General features: G+C 45.2%; 1 protein-coding gene across 1 annotated transcript in view; it reads right to left on the bottom strand.

The window, feature by feature from the left end:
* Positions 1–18,075, bottom strand: part of LOC117354948 (SCO-spondin-like) — a 441,431-nt gene that overhangs the window by 130,085 nt on the left and 293,271 nt on the right. Inside the window, 6 exon segments of the mRNA XM_033932909.1 lie at positions 2,741–2,961; positions 5,973–6,069; positions 9,127–9,324; positions 12,801–12,971; positions 13,621–13,821; positions 14,784–14,830. Coding sequence (XP_033788800.1) covers positions 2,741–2,961; positions 5,973–6,069; positions 9,127–9,324; positions 12,801–12,971; positions 13,621–13,821; positions 14,784–14,830 — 935 coding nt within the window.

The following is an 18,075-nucleotide window of genomic DNA, read 5'->3' as shown; positions in this document are numbered from 1 at the left end:
ACAGAATGAGACGGGATGGTTTCCTGCGGTTATCTGCGGGGACAGGGAGTTATTTTCCATGTAATGACAGGAAATTAAAAATATAACTCAACACACTGAGCAGATAAAAATAAAAGAAAGTTAGCAGAAAAGGTCTATAATGAGGGGTTCATTTTGGAACTAACATCACATCCAGTGCAAAAATCATGCTCATAGACCAGCAATAATGAAAACAAAAATGTGATCTTACAAAAACTTTATAATCCTGACCTCCAATCACAAACCCACACAAATAATCAGCACAGGATAAATAAGGAGCAAAAGTAACTGCCAGTTAGCAATAAAAAAAACTAATTAAGCTCAATTTAAAGCTTCTTTTCAGACCGGCATAGAGAACAGACTGATTGCAGATGGGACTGCACAGCCCACTTGTACTACTGCCAAAAGTCAATGTGTTCTCTGTCTCCACCTGCTGGTAGAGGAGTATAAACCCATCTGTCTGTGCCGGTCTGGAGGGACGATAAAGAACTACAATTTTAAAAGAAAAGATAGAAAGAGATAATAACAAAAAATCTGCTCACGAATATCAAAATCAACAAGAAAAGAAAGTACTAAATAACCATGCCTTTAATGTTTTACAAAAGCCCAAATAATTTGTTATACTACTAATAGCAATTGGTAGTGTGTTCCAGAACGAAGGACCCATATAGCGAAAGGTGAAGTCAGTCTAACTATTTGGAGTGTAGGAAGCTTTAGTAAACACTGTTGAATACAAATATATGCGCTGAGAAGAACACGTGTAATTTCATGCAACTTGGGTGTGGGCAAATTTGGGGCAGAGTTGAAATTTCCATGTGTTATTTATAAAATACATATGTGCTTTATACTCAAACCTCCAAATTCTATAAATGGCACCCAAGGTTGGCCGGGCAAATGCGTGTCCAGTTACAGAAGTTGCACATATCACACAATTAGCTAATTGGCACTTAATTCTAGATAAGTACCAATAATTGGCCTTCCCAAGCACGAACTGGCACTAATTAGCAGCTGCGCATATTACTGATTTAGGCCTCTTCTGTGGGAGGGGGAATGGGTGGGTCAAGGACATTCCCAGGATTTAGATATGATGTTATAGAGTACTGTCAATTTAGTTAGGCGCCAGCATTTGAATCAGTTTTTGGCAGGCGAAAGTGCTCATGGCCAAAGTTTGGCATGAGATGTTAAGCCAGTATTTTGCAAAGACTATTCCACATAGGGTGGCGTTTGCAGAATATTGGCTTAACACAGATCTTCGAAGCACCTATTTTTGGGTGCCGTTTATTGAGTTTACTCTAAGACATTTACACCTACTTGGCATATATGTGTGGGGGGTCACGTCAAGTGCTGGGCAGGAGGGACTGGGCGTCCGTCCTGCCAAGATCGTTGCGGAGGGGGGGGGAGGAAGGGGACGTTGCACGATTCTCTAACTGGCTCTTTTGACAGACGCCGGTTAGAGAATCTTGTAGGTGGCATATATGCACACTCAATGTGTAATTTAACTCTGAAATTCGTTGCCAGAGAATGTGGAGAAGCAGTTAGCTTAGCAGGGTTAAAAAAAAAAAAAAGGTTTGGATAATTCCCTAAAAGAAAAGTCCATAAGTCATTATTAAGATGGACTTGGGGAAATCCACTAGGATAAGCAGCATAAAATCTTTTGTACTCCTTGGCATCTTGCCAAGGATTGGCCACTATTGGAAACAGGATACTGGACTTGATAGACCTTTGGTTTGTGCCAGTAAGGTAGGCAAACAGGACCCTCAACAAACAGGACCCTCGCAAACAGGCGAACAGGACCCTCAACCCTCACTCCCCTGCAATAATCCAACTCCCGCCCTCCCCCTCCACTCTCCTCCCCTCCTGTGTTTCTCTCGCCCTCCTTCTTTCCGGCCAATCCAACTTGTCGCTGCCTGTAACTCTGTTAAATATCTGCTAAAATGTTCCAACATTTCCTTCCTCGTTGCCTGTAACTCCGACAAAATGTTGTAAATCCGTGTGCAGATCGGATCCTAATTAATTGATGTGAACCGCCTAGAACTCATTGGGTATGGCGGTATACAAGAACATAATAATAATAATAATAATAATGATCTTATGTACACACCATCATTCTAGCCATAATTTCTGCTTCTTAAATGAAGCAATTTTATACAGACATATGCCTTTATTTGTCTTTATATAATAGACCCATTCAATAATTGCCATTATTCATATTTACTTAAAAATAAACTTAAAATAATACAAAGGATTAGTATTGTTCCCCTGGTTTGGGGCATTACATTACGGATCTGCTATGATTCAATATACGTCTTAATGCAATGTTTTGATGTTACACATCTGTATTATTTTCTGTTTTGTTGTAAAACCTTAATAAAAACTCATTGAACTTAAAAAAAATAAACTTAAAATAAATATGAATAATAGTGATTATTGAATGGATTGATTAGTATCACCTTAAGACAAGTCTGTTTCCTATTAATTAGTTCATTTATATAATAGACACCTTGGCAACCTGTTATAAGATTACTCTCCATATCACACAGAGTGGGAAATATCAGATGGCTTGCTTTTAAGAAGAATGCAATACTTTATCTTGGAGTGAAGATTTGTTAGAAGAAAAATGTGTTTTAAAGAACAGAGACCATCAGAAATCACAGGATTCAAAGTGTGTGTGTGTGTGTGTGTGTGTGTGTGTGTGTGGTGGGGGTGTTATAAGTTTTCTTACTCTCGCAGTCCCGTTCATGGCATTCTCTCTGCTGCCGGTCTGGTCCCAGGCACTCGCTTCCTCCATTCTGGGGTGCGGGATTACTGCACACATGCAGTCGGTACTGAGTCCCTACCCCGCAGCTTTCGGAACAGGGGCTCCACGGACCCCAGGTGCTCCATGCTCCATCCAGGCGGCAAGAGGGATCTGTTGTACACTGAAGGACGCCACTGTCACATGTGCTGAGGAAAGAGTTTAATGTCATCTTAAGAGACATAAATACGCAACACTCAATCCCTGATTTCCTTTGGCAGATTTTTTTTAAGATTCTGCAGCAATTATGTGGCACGTTTTCATAAAACTGTATGTATTTTACATATAAAATTAGGGGTTTTATACTTATGTACAGTGTCTGCATCTATGAGACAAACTTGGTTCTTTTTTTTTTGTTTTGTTTTGTTACATAGAGCATTTTGGACCTCAGTTAGATTACAAAAGTTGGATAGCTCTAAGTCTAATAGATGCTGGCACTGTAATCTGAAAGCAGGGACTCTAGATCATTTAATATATTTTTGTCCCTGTATTATGGCCTTTTGGAAATCAATTTGGTCTCAAATTAATTGTTTATTAGAAAACCATGTAGCTCTATCATATGACACAATTCTATTTGGGACATCTATGAGAATAAAAAATCAAATTTCAGCAAGCAATAATAAACTTTTGTTAATAATGACAGGAGTTGCCTTTCAACATATCACCAGAAACTGGAAAAATTACACCAGACTTAATTTCACCTTCTGGTGGAATTCATTGTGCCATATATACAAAATGGAAAGAACAATTGCCATACAAAAAGGGAATTATAATAATTTTAAAAAGATTTGGGGGCCATTGATAACATATTGTAATGATTAGACACCTTTTTACACTAAAAGTATAATAATATTGTGAAAGGGGGATATATATAGTTATATTATTGGTTTTAATCAATATTTTTGAATATAATACATGTATGATATGCTTGATTTACAATGTTTGTGGAAAGGGAGGTGGGGAGGGGCTTAATTTATGTATTTAAGAAGATAATAGAAAATAATTTCAAGTGATGTTTATGATTCAATTGATGTATTATTGTACACTTGATGTAAGATGAAAAAATGAATAAAGAATTGGGGGGGGAAAAAAGGGGTTTTATACTTTGTAAAAAAGTAATTTTCTGGCATTTTGTGTGTACTCGGCTACTTTATTTGGACATTTTTTTGTGGGAAGGGAGATCTTAATGATCCATGCTGGGCAAGGAGAAGAGAGACATAGAAATGGGAAAGAAGTAAGAATCTGGGTAAAATGTCAGATGAGGGAAATACAGAAGTGATCTTAGGCAAAAAGAGGAGGAGGAAGTGGCATACACACCGTTTCTCTCCCAGTCCACTTACTCATTCTTCCCTTGACCCATTCTCTTATTCGTTCGCTGCCCCTTGTGCACTGACTCAAATACTCTCCTTCTCTCCCACTTCTCGCTCATTCCCTCCTCTCCCTTATCCCCTTTGTGACCAGTGACTCTTCTCCCTCATATAGACTCGTAGTTAAATATTCTTCTTTTGAGCTGCCTCATGTTCCAGTTAGCTATATTTTTAAGAGAAACATAGATACATGATGGCAGATAAAGGCCAAATGGCCTCGCGTTCCTTCCGATGTGAGATCCGAGGGTAATTTCATTTAGAGTATAATGAAGGATTTCAGTTATAATTCAAATGAATTTGATTTCATAAGACTTTATAACATGTTTCAGGTAATTGTTTGATATATAGATTCATATATTTTTTATTATTGTGATTTTTAGTTTTTGTCTTCCTCCTGATGAAGCAAATTTTTTGTGAAACACGATCGGTGTTGAGGAAGCAGCAGTGAAGACCGAGCCTGGTGGATCATTATACTCCACTTCACATTGTGGACTTGATTTTGCATGTTGGGATTTTTTTCCTTGGGGACTTATTGTCACAACAACACCTGAACTTTTTTGAACTTGATTTCAACCCAGCAATAGTGAACATAAAGGAGATTTTTTTTTGACCTCTTACACCCGAACCCGGACCTTGTCTACCTCTATATGAAACTAAGTACCATCTTTTCTTTTCACTTTAGTTGTTGATCAACTATATTAACGTCAGGTTATTTCATCAATCGCTATTAAGGTAGTTAAGCAGGCGGGTGCAATGATGGAGAGATACAATATCATTATTTTGTAACACTGCTGTGTTTGAATGATATTACAAACTGAGCACTCGTTTATAATTTAGTTTTTTATCATTTTGATTTATAATTTACAATTAGGTTGATAAATCATTGAATTCTTATATTTATATACAGACATAGAAACCTGATGATAAAGGCCAAATGGCCCGTTCAGTCTGCCCATCCGCAGTCACCATTATCTCTTCCTCTCTCTAAGAGATCCCATGTGCCTATCCCAAGCCTTCTTGAATTCAGACACAGTCTCACCTCTTCTGGAAGACCGTTCCATGCATCTACCGCCCTTTCTGCAAAACAGTATTTCCTTAGATTACCCCTGAGCCTATCACCTCTTAACTTCATCCTACGCCCGCTCATGACGAGAGTTTACTTTGATCCTAGTATTACATTCGTAAGGGAGAAGAACTGCGACATAACACTCCACATTGCGGCCGAAACACGTACGTTTCGCGTCTTGACCACAATAAAGAAATTGAGCAAACCTAAATGCTGTACAAAGCTCGGCCCAAAGCCTTGCTTAGATTTATCATGGCAATTCCTCACAGATCCATTCACTTCCCCGGTGGGGCCCGCTGGATGCTAAATATCCCATCCCACTACCCCACATCCTGAGGATTCCATCTATCGCTAAACTGCTGTTGCTGGTAAGGGGTGCCTGTTAACAGAAATGCTGTCCTTTCTTGAGGCATTTACTTGAAGAGTTTAGCGTTGCCACCTGGCTCTACTGGCTCCGTTCAGGTAGCTTCATTCCCTACCTATCTTTCAGCTGCAATACAAGAAAATCATATCCCCAGGCTAAGTTCAAAAATCTCAGTTTCACCCCATGATCTTAAGAAAGCCTCTCTTTCATATGACGGTAAGCAGCTTGCTTTCCACACCAGAGGCGGCTGCAGTTCCATCCCCCCCCCCGCCCCCCTGCCTTTATGAAGTACTTTGGTTTATGTACTGATTCATCCAGCCTCAGAAACTTTCATCAGCAGTTTTGAGCTCTTCGTCTACCCACCAGTTTTGACAGGGTCTGGACACGGTCTCCCCAGGCTGTGTATACTGCCATGGAGTCAGGCCAGCCCATGAGGTGCTGTTCCCATCTTCAGCCACTCCTGCACGGAGAGAAGGAGAAAATTAAGAAGAGAAAGCTTTGGTTTAATATAATCCATAATATTTTCCCCGCAGTTCTGACTAGTACTTCAGGGAGAATTGGACGTCGCAGAAGGCTCTTCATGACAGAATAAGAGGCCATATTTTCCTCCATTACTGTTCCAAAGTCCTATCATGTTGAGAATTAATTTTTTTTATTTTATTTAGGTAGTTATATGCTGCCTATCAAGATTATCTAGGCCAGTGTCTTGCAAACTTTGTCAAGCCGCAGCACACTAAATATAGCGAGGTACACAATAATTTTTTTTAAAAAGTCTAAACACCCGCCTAAATCGGCACATGGACGATCAAAAAGACAGGTCATCCAAGTACCGATAATCGAACAGGGTTTTAGACATATATAAAACCAGCTTAGGCCTTTTCACTGCCTCTGTGCATACAGAGCGAAAAGGGGCATTTTTGGAGGAATAGGTAGGACGGGAGATGGGTGGGATGTGGGCCGACCTAGACTTAGTCATCTGGCAGCCATAATCGAAAAAAGTATGACAGGTAACCTGGACGGAACTTATACATTTTGACAGACCAACTCAAAACAGGTATAAGTTCTGTATCGGGCGGCTACCGTGATCAGCTCAGCAGCAAAGACAACCCGTCCCCCTGTCCCCGTAACAATCGCAGCAGGAGGGATGCCAAGACCCCCCCCCCAAATGATTGCCGGCAGGAGAGATGCCCAATCTCTCCTGCTGACACTCCAGAACCCTCCCGCAATCTTCCCTGGCAGGAGGGATGCCCAGTCCCTCCTGCCGTGATCCCCTGAACCCTCCCACAATCTTCCCTGGCAGGAGGGATGCCCAATCCCTCCTGCCGTGATCCCCTGAACCCTCCCACAATCTTCCCTGGCAGGAGGGATGCCCAGTCCCTCCTGCCGTGATCCCCTGAACCCTCCCACAATCTTCCCTGGCAGGAGGGATGCCCAGTCCCTCCTGCCGTGATCCCCTGAAACCTCCCACAATCTTCCCTGGCAGGAGGGATGCCCAGTCCCTCCTGCCGTGATCCCCTGAACCCTCCCACAATCTTCCCTGGCAGGAGGGATGCCCAGTCCCTCCTGACGTGATCTCCTGAAACCTCCCACAATCTTCCCTGGCAGGAGGGATGCCCAGTCCCTTTTGTCAACACCCCCACTCCCCAAATGTTGCCCACCTTGACCTCCCAAGGCCACCCACACCGGACCCCAAAGGCTACCCTCACCTTGACCCCCTAACCCCACCCGGACCCCACTCTTAACTGTTTTAGATGGCCAGACGGATGGGTTCTCTCTGAAGCCAGATGGCAGGCCCGCCTTCACTGGAATGGCAGGCCTGCCCCTTCCTGGTGCATCTTGGGATGCCCTGGGGAGGGGCCTAAGGCACTGATTGGCCCAGGCACTTAAGGCCCCTCCTGTAGGAGGAACCTTAGGCAACTGGGCCATCAGGAATTTTAGGCCTATCTCCCAGTGCATTCTGGTGGGGGTGGGGGGTCCAGGTGGGAGTGGCCTTGGGGGGACCGGGTAGGCAACTTTTGGAGGGGTGGGGGTGTCAGCAAGAGGGACTGGGCATCTCTCCTGCCACAATGCTTGTGGGGGGAAGGGATTCGCGCAGGGATCATGACAGGAAGGATTGGGCATCCCTCCTGACAGGAATGATTGCGGGAGGGTTCAGGGGATTGCGGCAGGAGAGATTGAGCATCTCTCCTGCCGTGATTGTTGCGGGGGGGGTCACAGCAACTGCTGGGCGGGAGGGACTGGGCATCCATCCTGCCACGATCGTTGTGGGGGGGAGAGGGATGTTCCACGATTCTCTAATCGACGCTGGTTAGAGAATCGTGCTTTTAGGTGAAGGACTGGTCCCTCCCATGCCTAAAAGGTCTTGTTTTGAGCGTTTGGGTCTTGGGCAAATTTTTTTTTTTTTTCGAGAATAGGGCTTAAAGGTAGACATAGAGGCAGTCTGGGCAATTAAACTCCTGAACGTATAGGTAGGCCATTCTCCCCCCAAAAAACACATTTTGGATGTTTTTTTCCGACAATGGACATTTCCCTGCTGCCTACTGTAGGCGCCTAGGGCCTTAGGCCAAAAGAGGACTTAGTCATTTTGTTTGATTATGCCCCTTAGTGGTTACGGCTCGAGGCATCCAGAAGTGCACAGATGTTGTCGTAATAACATCCGTGCATGCTAGTAAAATCCAGCATAAGTCTCAGTTTATGATTCAGAACCAGTGCTACTGTTACAGCCTCTCTGTTCTATCGCTCTTTGGGTTTATGGTCTCCTGTCCATGAGCCCAACTAAGCACATAACTCACATTTAAGCATGTTAATATATCTAGCTCTTACATTATAAATGCTGGGCTTGAACTCAGAAAGACAAGTAATGAAATACAACATTCCAAATCTCTCCCCTAAGACCTGTTCTATGGCATCGCCTCGTCCCCCCTCTCCTGAACTGTGCCTCCATGATCTTCTTGTCTCTATGTAGGGGTAGAGCCAGGGTGTCTGGCACCCTCTGCAAACCGAAACTGCTGCTTCTCTGGAGCTGCCGTTGCTGCCACCATTCCTCCCCTGCACCCACAGTAACCACTGCCATCCTGTCTCCATGCCTGCTCCATGTAGGTTAAAGCTGAAGAATCAAGCTGCATGTGACACTAGAGATGGTGAAAGTACTACTAGAACAATGGTCATGGTGAGTTTGGGAGGTCCCAGCATGTTGTCACACTCCTGCCGTGCTTATCAGGCAAAATTTGTTACACCAGTCCTGTCTCTATGGTGTCTTCTAACCCTCCTGTGCCTCGCTCTATGGTATCTTAAGGGTAGACCAGCTATATTGAGCTCGGGCTCTATGGTCTCTCCTCTCTTTCTCCCCTGCAGAGAGTTTTCCTCATGGTATCTCCTCTGCCATCCCACTTAAATCTCTCCCCATGGTCTCTCCCTGTATTCCTTACTGGAAACCTGCCCGTGACCTTCCCTTTCTCCCTATCCTGAGCTCAGCCTGCTTGATCCCCGGACACGTTAGCTTCAATTTCACACTCACCGAGAGAGATGTTCTTATACTTGCATCGACACTCTTCCACAGGCACACAGACTCCATCCTGCATCAGCCGCCCCCCGAGGCACCCACATGACGCCTCACATTCGGTGCTGTCCAGACACATGGTGTCCTCCTGGAGATCCTCACAGGAGCGGGGACAGGGTTTACCACACGTAAACTCCACCTGTCCCCCTTCGCAGTCTAAAAGAGGGCAAAGAAAGATCACATGAGCCTAGGAAGCAAAACCAGCATAAACATTGCACCCTGGGCTTGTGGGCAACTACATCTGAGATTAGTCATTTCTGAAGTGGTAGCAAAGGGGGCGATTATGAATCTACAGCGAGAGATCTTAACCATAGTAACATAGTAGATGACGGCAGATAAAGACCCGAATGGTCCATCCAGTCTGCCCAACCTGATTCAATATAAATTTTTTCTTCTTAGCTATTTCTGGGCAAGAATCCAAAGCTCTAACCGGTACTGTGCTTGGGTTCCAACTGCCGAAACCTCCGTCAAAACCTACTCCATCCCATCTAAACCCTCCCAGCCATTGAAGCCCTCTCCAGCCCTTCCTCCCCCAAACGGCCATATACAGACACAGACCGTGCAAGTCTACCCAGTACTGGCCTTAGTTCAATATTTACTATTATTTTCTGATTCTAGATCCTCTGTGTTCATCCCACGCTTCTTTGAACTCCTTCACCGTTTTCCTCGCCACTCCAAGGAGTGAAGGAAGATGTCAGACATGGCAGTGAGAAGGTTCTTAAAATCTGAGGCAATGTACTGAAATGTTCTAGACCAGTGGTCTCAAACTCCGCAGTCCGGGGGTCACATGCAGCCCAGCAGGTACTATTTTGAGGCCCTCGGTATGTTTATCATAATCACAAAAGTAAGATAAAACAGTTTCTTGATCATATGTCTCTTTAGCTATAAATGACAATATTATTATTAAGACTTAGCCAAAAGGAAAGATTTATAAACTATAAAGAGTTTTACCTCATGCAAAATTGTCATTTCTTTAATAAGACATGAACTATTTTTTTTAGGCCCTCCAAGTACCTACAAATCCAAAATGTGGCCCTGCAAAGGGTTTGCGTTTGAGACCGCTGTTCTAGAGTCATAATGGTTTGCCACTAATAGTAAAATTAACATGTGGCTGTTATTAGGACAGTTATTGGTAGGATAACTGTGTATTACTGTAATTTTTTAGCCACATGTTAATTTTACTATTAGTGCAAACTGTTATGAGTTAGTCACTAGAAGGGGATACACAGGTTTCATTGAATAGGTTAAGGTTTCCTGGTCAAGAGTGAGGGCTCATCAGACGGCAGGGACAGGTCCATTTCTATATCGTCTCTTCCATTTTTTCGGCCGTAAGAAAACTGCACAAATGGGGACCAAAGCTTAAGACCGTAACTTTCTCCCCAAGACTCAATTATGCAACCAGCTCCCTAAATTGTAATTTTTCCTGGAAATGTCCAGTTATCTTCTGATGTAATCCGCCTAGAACTTCAAGGTACAGTAATGTAAGGTAAGACCTAACGCCGGCGGTAGAAGCGATTAGCGCCGAAATAGCTCCAGCGTTAAGCTGTACACAATGCTCCGAGGGACATGGCGACAGAAAAGACCTGCCCACCAAAAACAGGCACAAATGATATTTAAATGTATGCAAAGAATGTGAAAGAGGGCCCGGAGAACAGCGCAGGAAAGAACTCTGCCCCTAGTGCCTACCGCTAGAAGGATGCTCGAAGGGAGGGTTCTCACTGTTACTGTCGCACATCCAAACTTTGCTTAGGGAAAAAAAGCTACCGGCGGACACTTAGCTTAGGCTGCGCATGAATTTGGATCCTGGAAGGATTTTTTTTTTTTCTTTCCTGTGGGTTTGGGCTTGTTTTGTTTTTGAAGTAAAGATAAAATCAATATATGAAGAAGGTGAGAAACTGAAATTACATGATAAGAACATAAGCAGTGCCTCTGCTGGGTCAGACCAGAGGTCCATCGTGCCCAGCAGTCCGCTCACGCGCCGGATTACCTGTATAGCAATCCTCTATCTATCCCCTTCTATCCCCTTTTCCTTCAGGAAATCATCCAATCCCTTCTTGAACCCCAATACCGTACTCTGTCCTATCACGCTCTCTGGAAGCGCATTCTAGGTGTCCACCACCCTCTGGGTGAAGAAGAACTTCCTAGCATCTGAATCTGTCCCCTCTCAATTTTTCCGAATGCCCTCTCGTTCTTGTAGTTTTCGAAAGTTTGAAGAATCTGTCCCTCTCCACTTTCTCTGTGCCCTTCATGATCTTGTAAGTCTCTAAGTCTCCGCTTCTCCAGGGAAAAGAGCCCCAGTTTCTCTAATCTTTCAGCATATGAAAGGTTTTCCATACCCTTTATCAATCATGCCGTTCTTTGCTGAACCCTCTCGAATATCGCCATATCCTTCTTAAGGTACGGCGACCTGTATTGGACGCAGTACTCCAGATGCGGGCGCAACATCGCCCAGTACAACGCCCAGGATAACTTCTTTCGTTCTGGTTGTAATGCCCTTCTTGATAATACCATGCATTCTATTTGGAAAGGTATTACAACCAGAACGAAAGAAGTTTTCCTGCCGTTGTATCAGGCGATGGTGCGCCCGCATCTGGAGTACTGCGTCCAATACTGGTCACCGTACCTTAAGAAGGATATGGTGATATTCGCGAGGGTTCAGAAAAGAACGGCACGATTGATAAAGGGTATGGAAAACAGGATATGGCGACAGAGAGATATTCTGTACGAGGGAGAGGCAAAGTTCGAAGCCTGTCTGCCGGGAAAATACAATCTGCTCAGCCCAGGCTTCCTGCTCCCCAGTTTGGCTGGGCATGCACATAAGAACTGCACTTACTGCAGAGCTCTTATGCACACGCACAGGTAGGGTTACCATATTTTGCAAAAGAAAACTCTGGACACATCACTCTGCCCAGGTCCACCCCAGCCCCGCCCAGTCTCACCTCTGGTCCCATTCAGTTTCACCCCCAGCTCTGCCCCCAGCAATCCTCTCTTCTGTGACGAGCTCCGGTCGCGTCTGGAGCACGTGCGGATGTGTATGACGGGCAAATGCCGGGTTTTGAAAAGCCCGTCCGGGAGCCCGGACAGTCCTCTAAAAAAAGGACATGTCCGGCAACCCTACGCACAAGGCATGTTCCTCCCTCTTACAAAGCACGCGTATGATGTGCACAGCATTAGAGCTGTGCATTGGGGAGCTATTTTTCTGCACTGTTCTGCAGCCCTGTTCAGGGGGCTGTTGGCTACACCGTGGGAGCTCCGAGAACTGGACTCATTGGTAAGGTGCTAAGCTTGGCGCTTCTGGTGTCTAGTTATGGGAACAGAATGGGTGGCTCGGCATTTAGCTCACGCTGCTTGGCAGCGCGGAGGGGGGAGAGAGAAGAGAATCACGAAATGGGCCCCAAAATGCAGTCTTGCCATCAATGTTCTCGCCTACCTGTAATGCCTAAGGCACAATGGCAGGGCTTCTTTCATTTTGGGCGATTTTTTTTTTATAAATTTTTTATAAACTGCGGATGGGCAGACTAGACGGGCCCTTTGGCCTTTATCTGCTATCTCTATGTTCTTTTTCATTCACAAGACATTTTTAGTCGTATACAGTATATCTGTGACTATTGTTGGCCGTCTTTTTCTCTCACCTGTGCACACTGTGCTGTTTTCAGAGCACACTTGGCTCTGCTGGGCTTCTCCAAAGCAGGGCAGACCCCCAAAGCGAGAGGGAGGATTGCTGCATTCCCGTGTCCGCCAGGACTCTCCCAGACAGCCGTCACACAGGGACCAAGAACTCCAAGAACTCCAGCCACCATCAACTGCGGAACCAGAATCAAAAGCACGAAAGAGGGAAGTAAGTCTGTATGGAAAGTTAACCAGCGTTTGAGCACTGAACGAATCCTTCCATTTAACACTAGTATGAAGAATGCAGACTCTAGAAACAGGACTGCACGGATTAAAACTAGTACCATGTGAGGGCCCCACTTTCCACAACCTATGACTGCCTGTAGTCCATAAGAATATTAGAATAGCCACACTGGGTCAGACCAACGGTCCAAAGAGTGGCCAATCCAGGTCACAAGTACCTGACAAGATCCCAATAGATTAAAAGAGATTTTATGATGCATATCCTAAGAATAAGCAGCGAATTTCCCCCAAGTCCATCTTAATAATGGCTTGTGGAATTTTCTTTTTAGGAAATTCTCCAAACCTTTTTAAAACCCTGCTATGCTAACTACTTTCACCCACATTCTCTGGCAACAAATTCCGGAGTCTAATTACATGTTGAGTGAAAAAAAATATCTTCTCCAGCTTGTAGCTTCATTCCATGCCCCCTAGTCCTAGTATTTTTGGACATTCAGTCAAAGAATGGACTCAGAGAAGGTGGTTCTTAAAAACAGGTAAATTATGCGTATGTCTGTTAAATAAATAATAAAACTGGCCCATACTTCTTTGGGTATAACATACCTGGACAGAATGCCGCAGATAGGCACTCCTTCCTTTGAAGCTGCACCCCCGTGTCACTGTAATATTGCTCCACCCCCTCACACTCCATACCAGCGTTCTGAGGACTTGGGCAGGAGCAAGTGCGATACCTGGTTCTCATCTCACTGCCACATGTCTTCGAGCAGGGAGTCCAACCTGACCAATCACACCAGCCCCCAGGCACTGAGGAAGCATGGAAGAGAGACAGCCAGACAGAAACATTAGCCAGAGAGAAAACCTCAGCCCCGAGGCTATGATAAGAAAGACAACCCCACACGCATGCATCTATCAGCTCCCAGTCCAACTCACTCCCAGCACCAATTCCAGGATTCCCATACTGCAACCTACTCTATGTATCTGTCAATGCCCAAACCCGCTCAGATCCAGAGCTCCGGGATTTCTACACTGCAGCCTACACCAATCCAAGTCACTTTCAGGACAAGCTCCAGATTTTCTTAACTACCAGCCTACTCTCACCTTCCTAAAAAATCATTTATTGCTCCCTCTTTACATATAGCCAGACTTCCCTCCCTTGCTCATTACCTATCATCTCTTTTTCTTTCTCCCCCTTGCTATCTACTTATCCCTCATCTTGCCTTTTCTCAGTAACATTAATAACTGAGTCATGCATTTCTACTTTAATGAAAGATGTTTTATATACTGGGGGGGGGGGGGCGGGGGAGATTTCTGTTCCCCATTAGAATTTAGATTCCACCTCCCCTTTCTCTTTCTGTCTCTGGTTAGGGTTACCATATTTTTTATGGAAAAAAAGAGGACACATGGCCACACCCCATTCCACCCCAGCCTCACTCCACCCCCCTCGTTCCACTCCAGCCCCATAAACCTCATCTCCTCTTCCTCCCGGAGCTTGGGGCCACGCCGGAGAGCCTCCGAACATGCGCGGATGTGAGGCGATGACGTCGCACGCTTCTACACCCGCACGCGATGTTATTGCGTCCCATCTGTGAACGCTCGGAAGCCCTCAAGACGTGGCTCCGACCTCTTGTCAGAGGCTGGGGCTGTCCAAAACCTGGACAAAAGGGCCGGGTTTTCAAAATCCATACGGATAGTCCTCTGAAAAGGGGACACATCTGGGTAAATCCGGACCTCTGGCAACCCTATCTGTGGTGGAAGTGGACACTTACCTGTGCAAGGCAGATTAGTGCAGAGCAGTTTCCCTTTTGCACAGGTGCTGTAGAGAAGGTAGAAAAGCAGTTTTTATTCCGAGTTCTTATTTTACTTTTCCCTTTTCATGATGCCTTTATCTTACAGCTATTTTGTTAACCGAGTCGAGCTCCTGATTGGTAAGGCCCGACTTTAGTGCAGGAAGAGGCGGTCGGAGCATGCAGCGAGTGATTTCCTTCACTCGCCGGCGCTCCGGCTGCTCTCTCCTGCTTCTCCCGCTGCCCTCTCCAGTCTCCCCCACGAAAAACCGTATTCGCGGTTTTTCAAGATTCGCGGGGGTTCCTGGAACGGAACCCCCGTGAATATCGTGGGAGAACTGTACAGTAATTTAAAAAAAACCTAGAATCTCCCCTCCCCAACCCAGGCTCACCCTTTCCCTTACAGAGCAATCCAATATACACAAAACCGTTCACCTCTCAGTGGCCAGACTACCTAACATACACCATCACGCACCCTGCGTCCAAACCTAAAGTCCCTGCTACAAAGACAAAAGCAGAAGGACATTAATGTTCTCCGTAATGGCTCCAATAAGGTGGAACAACCTACCGAAGGAATTAAAGCAAGAAAAGGACACCGGAAAATTCAAGAAAGGCATAAAGACTCCTTTTCTCAGATTATTTCAATCTGAAACTGTGAACTGACACAAAGAAACTTTAGAGGGGGAGGAAAAAGCAGTCTGGCAACATAAGAGGACAAGATGTATACACTAGAGGTCTGCACGGGAACATGGATCGCAGGAATCCCACGGTTCCCACGGGGATCCCGCGGGAATCCTCCCTAACCCACGGGACTCCCACAGGGACCCCCCTCTGGCCCACAGGACTCCCACGGGGACCCCCTCTAGCCAATGGGACTCCCACGGGGATGGAAGGCTTTGGAAGCAGGGTTCGTCCATATAATATAATGGACACGTCAGCCTTAGTAAAAGAGGGGGGTTTATAAGTTAATTACCTGAACAGAAAACAAAAAAAGGGTTCCACCAAAGAGATTCCACAAGGAAAACAGCAGTGCAAACACAAAAGAAACTGTGGAATTGATGATCCCGTCAGAAGTAATTGCTGCTTTTTATGGGGACGGGCGGGGATGGAGGTAATTCCTTGCGGGGATGGGTGGGGACGGAGAGGATCCTGGCGGGGACGGGTGGGGGACGGAGAGGATCCTGGCGGGGACGGGTGGGGGACGGAGAGGATCCTGGCGGGGACGGGTGGGGGACGGAGAGGATCCTGGCGGGGACGGGTGGGGGACGGAGAGGATCCTGGCGGGGACGGGCGGGGGACGGAGAGGATCCTGGCGGGGACGGGCGGGGATGGGTGAGATTTCTGTCCCCGCGCAACTCACTAGTACACACATAGTAGATGTTTAGAGAAATGTTTAAGATGAAGATAGTACACAGAACTATAATAGATTAGGTTGAGTGTAACTAGAATAAGAGAAAATAGGGCAAATTAGGATGCGTGTAAGTAGAGTTACTTAGTTGAAAAGTTAACTTATTTAGGGCGATATAAATATAATATACTAAGGGCTCCTTTTACTAAGCTGCGATAGCGTTTTTAGCGCACGCAGGATTTTAGCGCGTGCTAAACCCACGCTACGTGGCTGGACCTAACGCCAGCTCAATGCTGGCGTTATGGTCTAGCGCGGGCGGCAATTCAAAACCGCTATCGCAGCTTAGTAAAAGGAGCCCTAAGTTAGAATAGTTAAGGATAATCTTGAACAGCGAACATTATGTGCTAGAATTATTTAGGATGTGGGTAAACATACTGCCTCTTTTACAAAGCCGCACGGCAACAGCCCCGAAGCCCTTTAAAGTCTCTATGGGCTTCGGGGTCGTTAACGCAGGGCAGCCGCTAGCGTGGCTTTGTAAAAGAGGCCCATAGTATTCAAATACAATAGTGTAACAATGCAAATGCATAAGATAGTGTGTAAATACTGTTTACACAGTCAAAAAGACTAACGGTCTCTTTTATTAAGTTGCGCTATCTGAATTAGCTAACGCGTCCATAGACTAATGTGCACGCGTTAGCGTATAGTTCGCATAATCGATTAGCGCACCTTAGTAAAAGAGGGCCTAAATGTAAACGCACCACACCAAAACCAAAAGCGAGTGCAATATAGAAAACCATCACAGAAACACTCAAAATCTGTACTGCAACCCGTGGCGCCCCCCCTCCCCCCGCTCATTAGATACAATAGAACTTTTACCTCCACATGGGCATATCGAGCAGCAAAACTGTGGAAAGCATTACCAACTAACATTAGCCAGCAATCTCATTATAAATGTTTAAAAAAAAGACCCAAACACCTAGCTTTTTCAAGAATTTGTTACGAATGATTCATAAATATTGTAATACTTATTTTTAAATTGTTATCGCCATAATTACTCATGCAAACTGCTGTGAACTTCATGTCTGTTATTGAGAAAGACATGGGGGGAGCCACTGCTTTCCCTGGATTGGTAGCATGGAATGTTGCTACTCTTTGGGGTTCTAGAATCTTGCTACTCTTTAGGGATTCTGTACGGAATGTTGCTACTCTTTGGGGCTCTAGAATCTTGCTACTCTTTGGGGATTCTGTACGGAATGTTGCTACTCTTTGGGGCTCTAGAATCTTGCTACTCTTTGGGGATTCTGTACGGAATGTTGCTACTCTTTGGGGTTCTAGAATCTTGCTGCTCTTTGGGGATTCTGTACGGAATGTTGCTACTCTTTGGGGCTCTAGAATCTTGCTACTCTTTGGGGATTCTGTACGGAATGTTGCTACTCTTTGGGGCTCTAGAATCTTGCTACTCTTTGGGGATTCTGTACGGAATGTTGCTACTCTTTGGGGTTCTAGAATCTTGCTGCTCTTTGGGGATTCTGTACGGAATGTTGCTACTCTTTGGGGTTCTAGAATCTTGCTACTCTTTGGGGATTCTGTACGGAATGTTGCTACTCTTTGGGGTTCTAGAATCTTGCTGCTCTTTGGGGATTCTGTACGGAATGTTGCTACTCTTTGGGGTTCTAGAATCTTGCTACTCTTTGGGGATTCTGCACGGAATGTTGCTACTCTTTGGGGCTCTAGAATCTTGCTACTCTTTAGGGATTCTGTACGGAATGTTGCTACTCTTTGGGGCTCTAGAATCTTGCTACTCTTTGGGGATTCTGTACGGAATGTTGCTACTCTTTGGGGTTCTAGAATCTTGCTGCTCTTTGGGGATTCTGTACGGAATGTTGCTACTCTTTGGGGTTCTAGAATCTTGCTACTCTTTGGGGA

The sequence above is a fragment of the Geotrypetes seraphini genome, chromosome 2 (genome assembly GCF_902459505.1).
Source record: "Geotrypetes seraphini chromosome 2, aGeoSer1.1, whole genome shotgun sequence".
NCBI lineage: Eukaryota > Metazoa > Chordata > Amphibia > Gymnophiona > Dermophiidae > Geotrypetes > Geotrypetes seraphini.
The sequence above is the reverse complement of the archived record's forward strand: the minus strand, read 5'-3'. Positions and strand labels throughout refer to the sequence as shown.